This window comes from Aulostomus chinensis, chromosome 12 (genome assembly GCF_037954235.1).
Source record: "Aulostomus chinensis isolate RoL2024-O1b breed Wild chromosome 12, RoL_Achi_v1.0, whole genome shotgun sequence".
Taxonomy (NCBI): domain Eukaryota; kingdom Metazoa; phylum Chordata; class Actinopteri; order Syngnathiformes; family Aulostomidae; genus Aulostomus; species Aulostomus chinensis.
The window spans coordinates 12,611,817-12,630,886 of record NC_141331.1 but is presented as its reverse complement, the minus strand read 5'-3'; the positions used below and the strand labels follow the sequence as shown (position 1 = coordinate 12,630,886).

General features: G+C 43.1%; 1 protein-coding gene across 1 annotated transcript in view; it reads left to right on the top strand.

The window, feature by feature from the left end:
* vwa8 (von Willebrand factor A domain containing 8) overlaps positions 1-15,840 on the top strand; it is a 72,398-nt gene extending 56,558 nt beyond the window's left edge. The window contains exons 43-46 of the mRNA XM_086220222.1: positions 531-629; positions 847-1,085; positions 2,208-4,114; positions 15,818-15,840. Coding sequence (XP_086076348.1) covers positions 531-629; positions 847-1,085; positions 2,208-2,316 — 447 coding nt within the window. The 3' untranslated portion in view covers positions 2,317-4,114; positions 15,818-15,840. The remainder of the gene's footprint in view (positions 1-530; positions 630-846; positions 1,086-2,207; positions 4,115-15,817) is intronic.
* The last annotated feature ends 3,230 nt before the right edge of the window (positions 15,841-19,070 follow it).

Below are 19,070 nucleotides of genomic sequence, written 5' to 3'. Positions count from 1 at the left end.
CTACTGTCCCATGTAGCTGCAGCGGTGTAGCCTGCCAGGTCTCAAGGTAAAATTTGGGAATCTATGATGTAAACTGGCCAGAAAAGATTCTTAACTGCAAACAGCCACATTTTTTCCTCATCTTAAAAGATAAAATCTCCTTTAAAAAAGACCATTTTTCCTGCCCAGCATCAGCAAGACACCCAGCCGCCTCCACCTCGCAGCCCCACATTCATAGGTGCTCTCATTAGAGTCAGCTCATACACATAATATCTACACCCTGAAATAGACAGCAGGCTAACGTGCTCTTATATAAGTCAGCTGTGATGGATGGTGTCTGAGAAGCATGTATGTATGTGTGACGATGTGAACATACTGTAGTGGCTGCCTCTTGGACCACAACATCATATAGGTTACTGTCTGATGTTGCTGCACCATCACAACCACTTGCTATTCTTGGTCCTAACTGATATTTGTTATATAACAATTACAGTACCGACTTTTTTTTTTTTACTCCCCCTCATGTCTTCCCTTTCTTTAACCCTTTGCAGTACGACATTGTGGGCCACTCAGGTGATGGCCACGACATTGAGCTGGTCAGAGTGGACAAAATCCCCAAGAACAATAAGGAGAGACTCAAAGTTCTGAAGGTATCAGTTGATAAATGATCCATTTCTTGCTACTAGCTGTGGCTGGCATTATATTGACGTAAAATGCACAATACAGTTGTCCAAGTGAGCATATATGGTTTCTGTTGCTTGAGTGAACTGAACCCTTAATTGCAAGTTCAGTGTCTAATAGCCTGGAATGTGAGAACTTCCTGTTCTTGTGCGTATCTAATTCCTTTCCCCCTCCCGTCCCCTGCAGACCATGCATGCCCACGCTCAGTTCTGCATGAGTGGTGACTACACCTTGGAGGGCACCCAGGCCAGTATCCTGGAACTGGCACGAGAGGAGGCCGATGAATATTTTGTGGTGGTGCTGAGCGACGCCAACCTCGAGCGTTATGGCATCCGGCCAGAACGCTTTGCCCAGGTCCTGACCTCTGACCCTCAGATCAATGCTTTTGCCATCTTCATTGGATCTCTTGGCGATCAGGCCGAAAGGTGAGGAGGCAGTGGTTTTACCGTGCAACTCCAGAATGCAGAACGAGCCACATACGGAACATTCATTATAAAATACACTTTTAGGGGTGAAATATACATTAGATAGAATGCAGGCAAACAAAACCCAAAGAAGTAAAGTGAAGAACATGAAGGAAATGGAGAATAAGAAGTTAGAGAGAACAGGAAATTAGAAACAGGAAAATAGGCAGGATGGAGAATTCAAATCGACTGGTGTTTGAAAAAGAAGCTTAACAGTCCTTATGATAGAGCTGCAGTCCAGTCTGTTTCCATAGTTTTTTGCAAAGTTCTCAAAGTTCATCCTGCTGTAATGACAAAGAACAAGACAGAGGACTGAAGACCAGCAATCCAGTTCTCTCTAACTGAAGCCTCCCCGTGTTCCTGCCTGCTGCCAGACCTGCTGACCTTTGTTGTCACATCCCAGATTAAGTCAAAAGCTTTGCAGGAGGAACGAAAGGAGGGATAAATGCGCTCTTGCCACTCTGCTCAGGGGCTCCTGGCGAAGCTCCTGATCATCTCTCTGCGGTGGCCCACAGGCCTCGAATGAAGAAGCCGCTTTATGGGTCGGATCTAGTCATCTGAGCCGAATGACAATGAACTGTTTTACACTCCTCTCATGACTCGGTGAAGAGGAGGAGGAAATTGAGTGCAAAAGAAAGAGACTTGTGACCCATGAAAGTAGCTTCAAGCCTCAGCTATGAATAGTTTTTAATGCCACAAGCCATCATCAGGTAGAGATAAAGACAAATGCAGCTCAGCTCCGACGTGGAGGAACAAGATTGATCCGTGTTTCAGTGATGGAATCTGTGGAATACAGCCCTGTTGAGTGTCCTCATTTACAGGACGAACTGCTCTTGAAAAAGACGAATTCATCACTAAATGAGGGAGTGAAAGAAGACAAGAGGAGTGCCAGTAGATGTGGTGGGTTTATGTAAAAGACCAGAAGACAGACTTGACTGTGTGGTCTAGTTACTAAGGCAATGACAGACAGAAACTTCTAGCTCCCAAACAAGCTCTCGTCTGTCTTTCCATTTTGGAATCAAGTTCCGTCCCTCTGTCTAACCCCAAAATTCTCTCCTTTTTTTGGATTTGTCTTTGTCTTAGACTCCAAAAGACCCTTCCTGCTGGGAGATCCTTCGTTGCCATGGATACCAAGGAGATCCCTCAAATACTACAGCAGATTTTTACGTCCACGATGCTGTCCAGTGCCTGAGAGTGACATAACACACACACACACACACACGCACACACACCCATGCTTTGTATCTAACACACATAAAACCTCTTTCCTCTGAACTCTGAACCTTGTCAGGCGCAGTGATTTATCACCATTCACGTGAGCCGCGTCAGGTGTGGGTACTCAGCTCTGTACAGGCCCGGAGGGGGAACACGCTGGTATTTATTATTTGGAGGAACCTTCAGTCCGTCAGCCTGCGTGACAGATTAAATTAGCTGCTTTGTTGCGTCCCTCTGGGAGCTGCTACAGAGCAAAGCCTGTCATCTTGTACAACATGACAGTAACTACAGTGACTGAATGAATGTGGGAATCAAACACGCGGCCTGACCTGTTGTTGTTCTTATTTGACATGTTTTCCTGTTTTGGGAGCTGGAACCTTACATGAAGTGGAAGGTCCATCCTTCTTATTTATCACCTGTCACTTGAAAAAAAAAAGAGGAAAAAAAAGGCAGAACTGACGCGCCACCCGACTGAAACTCGGATGCGTCAAATGTCAATAACTTGGCCCCTCTGGAATGCCGGTGCTGTTACCAGGGAATTTCCCACCTGACTGCACACGCTGTTTAAAGGCAGCCGCTGTTGCACAACCACCACCACCACTACGTTGGTGCGCTCCTATAGCATCTATGTCAACATGCAAGGCCTTTTCCTTCCTGGCTGGTGGACCTTGTGACACCCTGCGTCCATCTCAGTCCTGTAAGGAAGGAGGATCGGCTTTCATTGGCAGACCTCCTGAACCCCCCCAGCCCCCCAACCTCACCAACCCAGTGACAAAGTCTACAGCTGATGTGTTGTTGAGGGGCAAACATTAACATCCCTGTCATCTCTGATCTAACAGTCAGATTAAACCTTCTCTGGGGGCCAAGTGTCACTCTAGTTCAAGCCTTATCATGTTGGACTGATTGGATCGATAGAACCAAATCAGTGTTGATTGATCTCTCTGTGATGGATTCATGTCCCCGTTTATTTTAATTACCCTACTTCCCTGTCTTCGTGCTGCTGGGTCCTGTGAAGGCTTTCATCACCATTACTTGTGGGAACTTGTTTCTGAAAGCTTACATATAAATCCATATCAATGTGTCGGGTATAAAAATCATATAAAAGTTGTTTTTAGTCTTGTTTTAATTGTACATATTAACTTATTATTAAATCATTTATTAAATTGTTTTATCTTGACCTAACAACTGTCTTTTTTTTTGTTTACTGAAACATTTGGTTTATAATTAAATCCATTAATTACATAAACAATGATTTGCTTTCTTTTTTTTTTGCAACATCCTTTGTCATTGTGTGGTTTGTGTCTCTATGCAAACTTTCCTCGTCTTCTAAGCCTCGTACTGTCTCTACACGACCACAGAGCTCTCGGTGTTGAAGAGCTCTAGTTAGCATTCAGTATCCTGATGATATCCCTGATTTCCTGTTTAGAAATAGTCAGAAAATGTAGGACAAACTGAAGGTTGTGGTGTCCTGGCAACCATAGCTGCCTGACAACTAAAACTGAAGGTCAAATATGCTAGCTGGGTATGCTAGCTAGCCTCTCTCCACAACATAAACACAGCATTCTGTCGAAGTATTAGGTGAGTGTGCAGCCTCAGTTCTTAGGCACAATTAAAAGTATTTAGTTGTATGAGTTAAAGAACTACTTGACATTAAAGTATCTAATTCAGTGCGTGTGTGATTGTTTTGTTTTTGTTTCCAGGAGCTCTTAATTCCTAGAAACAAAGGGACTTCTAAGAATCTGTGACCTCTCGGTCTTCCTCTCGTTTCCCCCATGGTGAGTTTTTCCGTCTGTTGTAACAATCGCCAGCACAACCCACAGCCCACCAAACCGCTTCACACTCCTCGTGCAGCTCTTACCTCTTTATGTAATATTCCTCTTCGTGTAATGATATGAGCTGCTATTTTTATTTTTGATCGTATTTGGTTGGAAGTTGTTGCTGCTACAAATCTGTGTCCATCACATATTATGCCTCCGTTACGGCCGTTGGCTGTGAGGATCATGTTTTTGAGTTCTTTCCATTCTCATTAATATCTGCAGACCGCTAAGAAGGATTTTTTTTCAAATTTGGCACAAATGTTCACCGGGATTCATGGATGAAAAGGAAAGAGGTTGGTGTTCGGAGGTCATCGCCACCTCACATGATCGCAATATTTCAGCAACACCTGGAGGGAATTCCTTCAGATTTGCTACAAATGTCCACTGGGACTAACAGAAGAACTGAAAAGATTTTGAAGCTCAAGGTTTTGTTTTGTTTGTTTTTTGAATTTCGCGCATAAAAAAGCCAAAAAAAAGACCAACGAAATATAAGTACATGTGAGGGTGAAGCAGAAACTTATAGAGGCAATAAAAGATATACAAAAGGCAACAAATAGGAACACACAATGCCACCAATCAAGTATTCGTGGTCAAAATTTGAACTATAAGATAAGTTTAGAATTAAAGTTAAAGAAGAGGTCAAATGTAAGAGAAGCAAGTATTTCCATAGTAACAGTAAGGTTCTGACCTTTGCGATATTTGTAGGTGGTTGTCATTTATCTTTTCATTTTCTGGCAAATGCTGTTGTAAAGATTTACTGGCTATCACAGCTTTGTCTAAGTACCTGCTGCTTCCTATGTGTAATTGAAAAACTTAGAGGAATTTATCATCTTGAAAAAGTGATGAAAGTGTTTGAGATTTATTCTTAATGCGTCATTGTACAGCAGTGCTGTAATATTTCACTGCCACAGCCTGTCTTGGCTGTGTGTGACCGATGGATAGAGCGCTGCGACGGTAATAATTACTCACTGCTCTCTGTTCTACTTTCTTCCTTGCTTCCTCTACCATACCACCTTGTTGACACACACTGTTTATCACCCCTGGATTTACAATGACAAACACACCATTAGCATGACTTAAGACACACATTTGTATCGTGCACCTGGTCTGTCTGTTCTAAAAACACCCCGCGTGATTACAATGGAGAGATAAGACGTCTAGACTAGCAGCAGTGTGTGTTAGTCAGTGTTTGTGCAGTAGTTTCCTCTATGACTTCTTTTCTGCAGTTGTGGAGAAGATCTAGCCTTTGATTCATAATGTGACACTGTTTTTATGCCACAAGTCTTTTCGTGCGTTGGCCTGTTGATTGATTGTAGAGGGAGGTGACGGGTAAATTCATCACTGGGATTGATTCCTGACAAACGAGGTGCCCTGCTTCTTCTAAACAGTACAAACAGGAGCGTTTGTGCTCATTTTCAAACTAGATGGGTGATTGTTGCTGAGCTGTGAGTTAATATTGTCTTTATGCAGCAGGAATGTTGCTTGTCCGGCAAATTTCACATAAGGATGTGGTTAGCAGATGAGGACATTTTTTCAATGTGTGTGATGTGTTCTTGTTGTGTGTGTAGGGAGGAAAGGGTTAAAAGTAGTGCTCTAAATGAGTGCTAAAAGGAGACCGGAGAGTCACACTATTAAAGGTGCTTCTTAAAATCAAATCCGTTTAATAAAACCCCACTGTCAAGGAATACAATTTATAAAATAAAGTTTTGTCAAAAGAGGAAACGCTCGCTTATCAAAATACTTTCTTGTTCCCACACACACTTGATGAATGTAAAATGACAAACACAAGGGCCTTCTGTAAATCCCATCTGGTGGATTAGATGGTCAATCCATGAGGCACATCTATCTCAGCGGCCCAATACTTGCAGTAGTCGATAGAGGCAAACTCATGTTTAAATTTTCTTCTGGACATTCTGCGAAAATTCCATTCAATTTTGTTTTATGTTTTTGGAGAGAAACCCGACTGATGTCACTGGAATAGATGTACCACACCTGAGAGAGAGAGTGACACACACACACACACACACACACACACACACTGAGACCACCTGACACCTGGCCCTGTAAAGTCCTAATTGAGTCATATATCGAGTCTTTAGAGGAGCGTTATGAGCGGCGCTGCTGACAGACCCATAGACAGACTGGCGGAGCACCTGACACTCAGAAATGCTGATACTCAGATGAACGAGCAGCCAAGTTGAAGTGGTGATGAAAAACAAGCCGCAGTAAATATAGGATTACAAGACTGTACTTCAGCACATCGTCCCACCTCAATTAATGACACAGAGTTGTACTCAAAAGTTCAGGTGGATGAACGAGGGATGAAAGGAGGTGCTTCTAATCTTTTATTCAGCATCAGTGAGTCTGTATATCATGTTAGATGACGAGGTTGCCACCATTACTCGGTTGCTGGTCGAGAGGTTTCTTGTTCACGTTTTGGATACAGCACTGAATTATCAGACAAACTGGAGATTTTTTTTGGCTGAAGCAACATCGTCCCAGCACGAGGAACAGATTTGTCTCTGATTAGCTGTGTGATTAAGTTTGGGCGTTGTATATTCACAATATGAAGGGCTAAAACAAAATGTTGGTAAGAGATCATGATAAAAACAGGAACATACGTGGTGGCAGGACTTCAAATTGGGTGGTTGAGCAGGTTTGACTTATGTGACCTCAGGCCTCGGTCAGGATTTAGCATTTTGACTTGCTTGAAATAGCCAGTGCTCTCCGTGGAACTGGATTTCTGTGTTCAATCAGCACAGAGCTTGGAAATATGTCGCTGTAACTCACAAGAGGTATATGCTCTCCAAAATAAGGGATTTTCATAAATTGGACATCATGTTTTATTGTTATATTGAACAATGGTTTCTGTTGATAAGCTGGTTATTGTCCTCAGCGGGTTTTCCTTTTTTTCTCCACTGGTAGCAGTTTTAGATTCATGGCAGCACTGAGATATTCACTGTAACCGCTTTAAGTCAACATCCCCAATTTGCTGTAACAAAGGCTTCAGTGCAACAGTAGAAAAAGCTGTTCATTTTAATTCCTGAACAATTAACTCACTCCTTTTGCTCGTCCCGTGTTGCTGCTTTCTTAGGAGGTACGTTGTGAATTTACCGTTTAATGCTATTTAATCAAGAAATTCAGCAAATAAGATGAAATTTTAAAAAAACAAAGAACCTACTTGAACCACAACAGAGAATAGAGGATAAGCAGCAATTAATATAATGGACACTGACCGACGCGCTGGACCATGTTGGACCTGTGGCCCAGAGCTCTGACACAATAATTACTAGAGTTTCCTCTTCAGGTAGTCTTGGTTCACACAAGACTTAGGAAACAAAAAAGGGTTCAATTTTGGAATCCTCCTGGACGTCTCCGGGGTACAACCTCGACCTGAGCATGTTGGAGAGCTTTATATGCCCCACCTGAAGCCTGTAACAAGAACACTGGCAGTCATCAGTAAGAGAAGAAGAAGAAGTTGCAGCAGTGAAACCAAATATCTGGCAGTTGGACTTTCAATTAAAGCCCTAACATCTGATTCAAAAGACCTCTATTTGGTGAGCTTATGTAGTGTAATACAGACCTGTAGAGACATTCACACACCTACCTCACCTTGGGTCTGGAGGGGAAAGACACACACACCCACACACTGTGTCTGTGTGTGCACTTATCCAGACAGTTAATGTTTCAGCATATTAACAAATACTGGCCGACTGGAAAAGTCATTTTCTCAACAGAAACCATGTGCTTAGTTGATGAGTAACTCATGTTAGCCTCGCCGTGCTAACATGGACAATTCCTGGTGGTAAGAGTTGGTCCAGTGTGCAAATTCAGATACAGATAACCAGATGTGCTGATTATTTGTGTGTGTTATCAGGTGAATGAAAACTTGTGATAAAACAAAGAGAAATCTCTTCTCCTTGGTTTGGTTACTGGCACTTTGAGCTAAATTAGACCTGTGAGCGATATATATCTATATAAGGAGATGCATTGAGTAACAGTCATGTGTTGATGGTGAAAGTCTCAGAGTTTCTTCAGTTTTTCTTCAGAAATTAGACATGAGACATTATACGCTGCATTACTAATGTTTCCCGTTCACAAAGTCAGCGTTTACTGTCTTGTGATGACTCTTACATCATGCAGTCAAAGTGGTTTTGGCAGCTTGTTGCTGTGGCCATCTCTCAGAACAGACGTAAGAATATTGTTGTCCTTGACTACAGATAAACAAGCTTTTGTTGACACGCTTGTGGCTGTCAGATTGTTCGTTACGCTCTACTTGCAGTGAGATTAGGTGTTATCCCAGAATCTAGCATGGATTTAGACTGAGTTAAATATGGAGATAATCATTTTTGTCTGTATAAATGACTTTAAAAAGTTGTAATGTGGGGTTGGAGTGCAGTATTTGAGTGTGTCCTCCACTCTGACATGTCCACACGTTTGCAGAAGGACACGCCCGGAGCTGTGGGGGACGCACCACATGACTAATAGGTTTTCTGACCTCCTCTCCTGCTGCTGACGTGGACTTTTTTCTCCGTTTGCTGTTGAAACAAAGTCAGATGAGGTCAAGATGGTTTTATTTAGCTCAAAATCACAAATTTGACCAGTAGGCATTTAAAATCTAGATAAACAAGACCCTCTTTATCTTTGTCAGTCTTGATCAGAACAAAAAAAAAACCCAAAATCAACAACAATCATCACTATGTTACTTAATCTCCATGCAAATAATTGTAATAAGTCTTTACTGCTTATTCCTGTCACCATGACTACTAAACTGACAGCATTTAAAAGTTAATTACTCCTTGAAAGGCTATGCTTTGCAAGATAGCACAAATTAGTGTGTCACAAATCAGTTTCATAAAATGATTTTTTGGTGGGGAAATACCCCTATTGTCCATTGGTATCCTTCTCTCCTGTCTGTGAATATTACGAAGCTCCAGACTGCCACCAGGCCGCTGACTGCTCGTTAGCTTAGCTAGCAGTGAGGCGCAGGAGCCTGGGTGTCAAAAGTTATCAAATAAACGTTTCTCCAAAACATTCTTTACCTGCATTGATAGAGCTCAGATTATGATTAGCATTTGCTGTGAAATTTTTTTTATCAGAAGGTATTTGTTGAAAGGCTGCACGGTGGTGCAGTGGTCAGCACTGTGGCCTCACAGCAAGAAGGTTCCGGGTTCAAGTCCCGGCTCGGGCACGGGATCGTTCTGTGTGGAGTTTGCATGTTCTCCCCGTGTCTGCGTGGGTTCTCTCTGGTACTCCGGCTTCTTCCCACCATCCAAAAACATGCAATTGGGGACGAGGCTGATTGATACTCTAAATTGTCCGTAGGTGTGAATGTGAGTGTGAATGGTTGTCTGTCTCTATGTGTTGGTCCTGTGATGGACTGGCGACCTGTCCAGGGTGAACCCCGCCTCTCGCCCGTTGACGCTGGGATAGGCTCCAGCCCCCCCGCGACCCTTAATGTGTAGGAATAAGCGGAAGATGACGATGGATGGTATTTGTTGATTTTTATTTTTTTTTAATTGAATGCCCCTGGCCCCACTACGACTGTTCACTGCATATAAGCTAACTAGCAGTCGGCCACCATCAAGGTGTTTGCCGGCGCAAAAACGATGAACAACAAGCTCAGATTCGGTTTGTTCCTTTAAAATGACAATCTTGTTTATCACAAAAAGCTTTGAGGAGAGTTATCGCACAACAAAATTAGATGTTGTGACAGGCCTCGTGTTGCTATTAACACTTGATTCTGACATAGGGCGCTGTCTGCAGTTGATTCCTGCTAACTCAAGTTACAAGTATGTAACATCAGCTGTTGTGATGACACAATCAGTCCAAAAATGACACTGTATGTTCCAGTTTTAACAAAGAGTGGATGGCTTATTATTTTATCAAAAGCGTTGGTTCAAAGGGAGCGTGTTTAATATGGCAGGAAAGTATTGCAGTGCTCAGGGAATATAAAACCTTCAGAGGTATTTTTCAGCCAAGCATGCTAATGATGCCACAAACTTATCAAAATGCAAGGAAAAAAAACAAACCCTGAAGTTGTTTTCCAATTTAATTGCGAAGCAGAATATTTTTACAAAGCAGTCAACCCTTTAATTGTCCGATGTGTGGCCCTTTGCTTCCCCTCTGGAAAATAATGTTGCCAACCCCTAAAGTAAGCCAATGATCCCCCTTGCGTGTTTGCTGAAGGTGTGTTTGTTTTTCCTCTTCATTCAAGGCTCATGACTTGAGACCGGTCGTGTAGCCAGCTCATAGTCACATGAGACTATGTGGCACGCTTGCTGACTGTGCACTCGTGTTGCTGCATACTGTACACATCTGGCCATGGACACTGTTGTCATAGCCACGGGCTGGTCTGGTTCCGCTCCCTGCATTCAGTGTCTGTGTGTGAAACAAATGTTGCACTGATTTGTTTAGCAGATTCCTCCCTTTGGTTTTCATCGCCTCACTCTTTCTTCCAGAGCCTCATTCTTTCCTCTGGTGCTTCTTCCTCTCACACCACCACGTTGAACCAAACTGGTCTGGCAACCCCCCACATACACACACACACACACACACACACACACACACACACACACACACACACACACACACACACACACTCTAGCTGCCCATTATCGTGCTATAACTCAGCTCCTTCAGACTAATTGAAATGAATGGATCTGAATTCATGTCTCAAAGGAGTCATAATGTCCAGCAATAAATCCTGCTTCACTCAAATTTAATGCTGCTTTTTTTTTTTTTTTTTTAATAACTGCGTTTTCTTCCTCCCGTTTCTCTCCACAAGCACAAACAAGGGTGGATCTGTAGACTGTCTAAGCCCAAGCTTATCCCCCCAAGAACGGCCCTGAGGAGAGGCAGTAATGACCATAATGATGATGAATGATGATGACTAGTAAAGAGGGGTATCTGGGGTATGCACAAAGAAGAATGAATAGTTAACTAATGCAACAACAGCAAAAAAGAACTTTATTAAAAAGCAGTGTCAGTGCAGCATCCCACCTGAGATAGAATGATGCAAGAATGAGTTCTGAAACCCAGATAAGAGTTAGCACTGCTGAACCTCACAAAAAGTCTGTGGTGAACAATAGCTTGAGATATTTTAACACTTGCTACTACATCGTCAAATATTGTTAAATACCGCACTTGTGTATTTTAAAGCCTTTAAAGTTTCATAATAACAGTTGTTGCCAACAATTAATAACTTGCTGACAAGTTAAATGAGCTGAATAACCTAAAAATTGAAATAGTGCATAGCAAGGTGCCACGATGTTAAAGTCATGCATCCACCGTATGTAGCTAGCTCATAGTATAACGTTAGCTTTGCATTCATATATATGCGTCAAAAAACACAAAAGTGGGGTTCTTTTGTCACCTCTGAATTTATTTTCTGCAATAATTCAAAATCCACTGTAAAAATTGGATTGGTTTTGACTGAGGGACGACAAAGTTAACCTCTCAGTTTTCCTGCAAATATACGTCTCCATACACTCCATACCTCTCAAAAGGAAAACACGGTAAAAGTAGAGAACTGCTCGTGTGTCTTCTTTGACCTTTGAGGGCAGGAGGTCAACTACAGGCAGCAGTCAGTCCTACTTTGGAATAACAAGGAACTATATTTTTCCTGCTCCCTCCCCTCCTCAAACATCATTACCCAAACGGCTGTTCCTGATGATTTACCTCATCTAATAATAGAAACTTATATTGTTTGACTGCTGAGTTGGCTGGGAGATGAAAAAGATTGGAGTAGCACTAATATGCTTTTGTGCACGACTTCAGAGTAAAAGCAGGCGTAAAGAAATTCCTCAGACAGAGAGAGAGAGAGCGCTAAGGAGAAAAAAGCTCTAATTAGGGTAGCCACAGCTAGATTTAGTGTGTTGGGCTTGATGGGCCTAATTACTTCAACAGACAGGAAATACCTCCCTGAATGAACAGAGTTTTCTCTTCTGCTAAATGACACAGATGATGTAAATAGTCTGACTCTTGACTCCTAGATGCCATGACTACCTACCTTAACTGCACTTGTAAATTTATTTTATATGGAATGATGTGACACACATTATAAGTTTCCGTTGAAGCAGGAGGTTGTCCTGGTTTAACGAGGCGTGAATAGGAGCTAGCTGGTAGCCTAGCGTACGGCTAGCATACGACAGAATTTCATGGAGTTGGAGGGGAAAAAAAGGCCATCCTCAAATTAGTCTCATGCTTTCAAGCAGCTGGGATCAGTGCTGTGTTCAAGACCCCTCGGGAGTCCAGACAAAATGAGATTTGAGTTTGGAAAAATGAATTTGACAGTGGTATTGAAGAGACTTATTTTGACTGGGAGCAAATACACTGTATTTCCCGTCTCTCACCACAAATGTGTCCACTCTCAAAAACGTTCCACTTCCAGAGTTGGTTATTCAGCGTTGCCTAGACGTTCAGTGTTTTCTCCCACCACCTACCAGCTGCTCACTGAAAGCACAGTAAACCACTAACTTAGAAATTCTCATTTAAACTAGAATAATTCAACTCGTTTTGGAGTAAAATAGAGGGTTTATAATTGGGAATAATAGGTCTTTTAATATTGCCTATTATTCGTTTATTTACATTGTGTGGAAGGTCCAGCGTTATTACGACAGCTTGACTTGTTATGCTGCGCAACTCATATAAACATGCCTGAGATCTGTACCCTCCGGTCACCAGATGATTTAATACTGTCTCAGTTCTATTACATAATTCACCTGACATAAATGCTCAGTAATGGTTCAGGGAGGGCGCCAAGCGAGTAACGTCTTGTTCAGCTTTTTTGTTCTTTGGGGGGAATGGAATGAGTGAGTGACACAGTGTTTATGACAGATTAAATATTCTTAGTTGGCTGTTATTTGTCATAATTCCACTCACAAGATGATGGAAAGTTGCATTGGCAAAAGGAAATCTTGTGGATTTAGAGACAAATCCTGCAGATCTTTGACGACCAGGGTGATTTATGGCCAAGCTTTGGGTCATGCTCCTCTCATGCTGCTTTTAGTGATTTAAACACGAGTTCATGCCCTTTTAAAAATGCCTATCTAACTCTAATTTATTGTCAGAGAAAATGACAACACTTAAAGAACCATAAATCTGGGAGCGTGGTGGAAGAGAACGTAAAACAATCCATCAGTGTTTTCTACTGGGCCTCCCTCTCACACACTCGCTGGGCAGGGGGCTTAAACAAAGCTCTAAACGCCCCTGTCCTCGGCTTGTTCCCTTTGCTGGTGTCAGGCAGTGATTATGTGTCGTCAATTCATGGATGCCCTGCAGGTGGTTCACAAGATTAAACCCAATCCTTCAGGTGCTGCGGTCTAGGATCAAACAGGAGACTTTGCCCTGGGGCCTGAGGAGGTGGCAGCGGGTCTTGTAGCGCTTGCTAAATGTTAAGTGTTGTCATAAGTGCTGCTTTTCTATCTTAGTAATCTACGATGTGTTTGTGAAGCTCTTCCTTGTCACTGAAAAAATGTAAATGCAAAATGTGTCGAAAAGGCAACCAGTTGGCTCACTAACAGACCTTTGCTTTATCTCCAGCTTTCTATGAGGCGTTGATCCAGATATTCCGTACCTCTAGATGTAAAATAACAAGCAGGGGCGTACTCAGTTCATCACATGAAATCGCAAAGGCATCTGTACATGGAAAGGTTTGATTTAGCGGTGTACGGCAAACTAATCCACCTTCTCACTCGGTTTATTCGCTCACTGAACATTTTCCGAAAGAATTCATTCAGTTGTTTCAAGGCTCTGCCAGCCGTCTCAGTCAGCTGGAAAAGTCACTGACTTGAGCCATGGTGCAGGAAACACCACAGAGCAAGGCCAGAGCAGTGCTTAGATAGCTCAGCACTGGCCCAGAGTGTGTGCGTGTGTGTGTGTGTGTGTATGGGGAGACTGGTGACCTTGCGATTGACAAGGGGATACTTAATGGGTCAAACACTTTCACCCTTCAAATATGGTCACTCCCTTTTGTAAGTGAGCCAAATGGCGGTGGCTGAAATAGCAGCTTGGCATGTATAATAGGGGTAAAAAAAATTATGCAGCTGAAAGTTTCAGTCATACCAAAACATCCTATTCATGAAATATATCTGTTCTTACACACTTCATACTCTTTCAACCCTCAATTTAGTCTTACAGGCATGAAGCCAAACCTGGCATTTATTGTGCACCTCTTGTGTAGATGTCAGGAACAAGCAGGGGCGTACTCCATTCATTACATGAAGTCGCAAAGGCATCTGTACATGGAAACGAGGTTTGATTTAGCGGTGTGCGGCAAACTAATCCACCTTCTCACTCAGTGTATTCACTCACTGAACATTTTCCTAAAGAATTCATGTTGTTGTTTCAAGTCATAAGGCTCTGCCAGCCGTCTCAGTCAGCTGGAAAAGTCACCGAATAGACCACCGAATGCTCCCTTAGTTGCCGCCCACTGGGATAAATAAAGTTTTCTGAATCTGAATCATAAATCAGGCTTTTTTTTTCATCCGTAACACGAAATTTAGGGCTGACAAAAGTCAGAAGATGAAGAAGGGAGACCTCAGAACGTTGTCGCCATCAATCAGGTGGCGAAGGTGAGGTTTTCCCCCTCAGGATCCAGTTCTCATGGAAAGGCCTGTTACACGTAGACTCAGCCTTAATAACAGGGTGCTGTCGTTGGCCCAAAGCTAAACCCTGACCCACCTTTGTAACCCGGCCACAGGGCAGGGAAAACAGAAGGAGGGGTGGAGAGGATTGTGATGGGGAAACAGTGGTGGTAAACCCGCCCGTTCTTAGATCCGCCAGAGGTCGTGTAGAGAGTGAAAGGCAGGTGTGTGATTGAAAGAGAGAGAGGTAAAATACACAATAGGCAAGCTTGGTTGTGAAAGGGAGACGTGCACAGATGAAGGAGGCGGGTGGAGGAGGGGATGAATGACAGAGAGGGATGGAGAGGTAAAGGGGAAGATGGGAGGGGAAGTGAAAGCAGGAGGATGGGTTGGAGAAGTCGGCATCTGTTGAAACCTAATTAGAAACAATGGCCTTTGTCTGCTGAAATAAGATTTATTTCCCACAGATTTGTGAGCATAAACAACACACCATCTGGCAGTTGATATTTCTGTTTACACACAATTGCAAGCTGCAGTATTGGAATACTTGGAAGAATACCTTATCAAGTTTGAAGGGGGAAAAAAATGTACCAATTAATTCATATCTCCAATTGGGTTTAAGTACGTTCCATAACATTTCACGCCATTTGCTCCTGAGAAGAAAAAATAAATACACAGTCCATCATGGGAAAGTGGAGAAAATCTAAACCTTTATAATTGGTGATAATGACTCCAAAAAGTTTTTGTTTGCAGTCGAGGAAAGCAGGTCTTATGTTATCAGAAAGGACCAGCATTGGCAATACCAGTTCCCTTGGAGACTTCACCCAAAAAGGATCATGCTGTGTGGATCATGCTGCATTTGACACCATCGACCACAGCATCCTGCTACAGAGACTAGACCATGACATTGGGATTAAAGGAACTGCCCTAAAATGGTTTAAGTCCTACTTATCTGACAGATTTCAGTTTGTTAATGTTAATAATGACCATTCTGAGTATAGCAGAGTTACATATGGTGTACCACAGGGTTCAGTTTTAGGACCGATTCTCTTCACTCTTTACATGCTCCCATTAGGTGACTGTTATGCAGATGACACACAACTTTACTTGTCGATGGAGCCAGACGACACAAGCCAGCTTACTCACCTGCAAGACTGCCTGAAAGACATTAAATCCTGGATGTCCTCTAACTTCTTATTGCTCAATTCAGATAAAACTGAGGTAATCATTTTTGGACCTAAACACCACAGGGACACACTCTTGAATCGGATCTCTACTCTAGATGGCATCACCCTAACTCCGAGTACAACTGCAAGGAACCTTGGGGTCATTTTTGACCATGACCTTTCCTTCAGCTCCCACATAAAGCATGTGACTAGGACCGCCTTCTTCCATCTGCGAAGTATCGCTAAGATTAGGAATATCCTTTCCCAGAGTGATGCTGAAAAACTGGTGCATGCATTTATCACTTCTCGGCTGGACTACTGCAACTCTCTCCTGTTAGGATGTCCTAAATACTCCCTAAAGACTCTCCAGCTGGTCCAGAACGCTGCAGCGAGGGTTTTGACGGGAGTTAAGAAGAGAGAACACATCTCTCCCACTTTAGCTTCTCTCCACTGGCTTCCTGTAGGATCTAGAATTGACTTCAAAGTCCTTCTGCTGACTTATAAGGCTCTCAATGATAAAGCTCCATCCTATTTGAAAGAGCTCATTAGTCCCTACTGTCCGACCAGAGCACTCCGCTCCCAGAATGCAGGTCTTTTAGTGACTCCCAGTATCAATAAAAACAGACTGGGAGGTAGAGCCTTTAGTTACCGGGCTCCTCTACTGTGGAACCAGCTCTCTCCATGGGTCAGAGAGGCAGACACTTTAACTACGTTTAAGTCCAGGCTTAAGACCTTCCTCTATGACAGAGCCTTCAGTTAGGACTGGTTCAGGTAGCTCTGGACCATTGATAGCTATGCTGCTACAGGCTTAGACTGCTGGGGGACACATCAGGTTACATGGAGCCCTTCCCTCCTCTCCTCTCCTCTCCTCTCCCCCTCTCTCCTCCTCTCCTCCCTGCACATTTTTGGAACTGTCATTACCATTACTTGTTGCACTTTGTAGTTTGGCCTTGGTGTCTCGCAGTCTCTCTGTGTTTCCACAGATCCACCAGAGCCCCAACCGCCGCCTGCATCGCCCCCCCCCCCCCCCCCCCCCCTCTTATTCCCTACTGTTACACCGGCCTGCGCTCCCCTTCCATGAACCAGTCTGCCATCCAGTCCCCCATCAAGCTGGCTTGCTCTCCCTGCCTCCCCTACCAGAAGCTTCCTTCTTCAGCTGTTATTAACATTTCCGTGTTTCTCACATTCTGCATTGTAAACTGTTTTCTTGTCTGTAGCAACATCTACTGCACGTCTGTCCGTCCTGGGTGAGGGATCCCTCCTCTGTTGCTCACCCTGAGGTTTCTCAGATTTTTCCCTGTTAAAAGGGTTTTCTATGGAGTTTTTCCTCAGTCGATGTGAGGGTCTCAGGGCAGAGGATGTTGTTATGATGCCATGTGAAGCCCTTTGAGACAAACTGTTTGTGAAAATGGGCTATACAAATAAAATTGCCTTGCCTTGCCTTGCCTTTTTTTTTAAAAATTTTCTCTACATCAAGCGGGCCTAAATTTATTCCCTTGGTGGAACAAAAGTCAAACTAAATGCTGACCAAAAGCAAACACATGTTGTGCTGCTAAATTGTGTCTTGTCTGTGTCATAAATTCCCTACGTGTCCGTCAGTTCTGTGACTCAATACCATCTGCATCAGTAACAGGGAGTCTCCCTGCCTCATCAGCCTCTCCATACCGTTGCCCCCCCCCGCACCCGTCTTTAATCTGTGTTTTGGCTCCAGTGCAACAGATCCATGTGCATCTGAGAGAGAAGAGAAGAGAGAGGTCATTGTAGCTGCTGCACTGAGGGGCTTTGAGGAATTGAAAAGGAACAAATTGAATCACTGGATAACAGTTCTCAGGGAAGGAATGTTACATTAAGGCTAATTGATCCGTCAGACTTAATCTAGCGCATTAAGAAGGTGGAACCTTTGCTTAGTTGTTTTGGAAGTCTCTGTCTCTATATATAGAGATGATGGTACTGACTGCAGATCTAGACTGACTAGATTGCTGGTAACTATAGATTCCTTGTTAAAAAGGATGCACTATTTCCATTCCATGTACCTACGCTACGCTAGCCGCTACTTACCCACCAACGTTGGCAGTAGCTGAACCTCAAAAGGCTGCGATCACTCATCAGAAAGGATTCAAACGTCTTTGGTCTGGGCGCTGCCTCTTTTCTCTATCCCATGCAAATTCTCGCTGTGCCGTCCGATCAAATTCTGAGAAAATTATCACGCATTGTTAAAGAGGATTTTTAACTTACAAAAACACAGCATAAACAGGGATTTATATCAATTTTAAAAAATTATATCATATTTTTGATATTTAAGGGACTAAAGACTTAGACTTTATGCGTCTCACACCTTAGAAGGTTACCAGTTATCAAAATGTTACAAATTACTTTCCATCTATGTGTGTTGATTAAGAAATGTCCTGCAGATATCGTGTGGGCTGAGTTGCATAACCCAATACCATGTTCAAAAAGACTGCAATAATTTTGTCTTTTTCCTCTTTTGGGGGAGTTACCACATGATCACGTGAACAGCACAGTGACTCATTCATGTGGAAATAAAGGGTCACCCTCACTTAGAGCTCATCAGCCACAAACTCTGAGTCAGAGTCTGACCCAGCAGACATGACCGCGCAGACGTTTCAGTCTCCAGCATCACATTCAACAGCGTTTTGTAGAATGTACATGCTTAGTATCCACGATCAAACATGAATGTAGCGCACAGGCTACGACTAACACAATCTGGTTCTGGTTTTGTCCTCTGCCAACAGTCCAAGTAGCATGTGGGTGAAGAGACATGGAACCAGCGGTTTCAGGTACCCAAAGTTTTGTGACTTGAGGTCTAGATGGTTCTAGCGGATCAATGACTGAAATTAGCCGGTAACTTTTCTAGCTACGCGCTGGTGAATTTTCAGCCGTCTTTCTGACAACAAAACTGAACGTGTTTAACGAGATGTTGGGATTTTTACTTTTTAAGATGTCCGAATCCAAGTTCCCAAGTCTAACTTAGTGTGATGATTTTTTTTTGGGGGGGGGGGGGGGGGGTGTAATTTGTTATTTTTCTCTTGAACCCTGTCTCCCCGCTCTTCTCGAGCACTCATAAGGCGTCTCATAGGGTTTAATCACATGTGATGTGCTACATATGTTGCAAAGATGGGACCTCACATCAGCCAAATACCA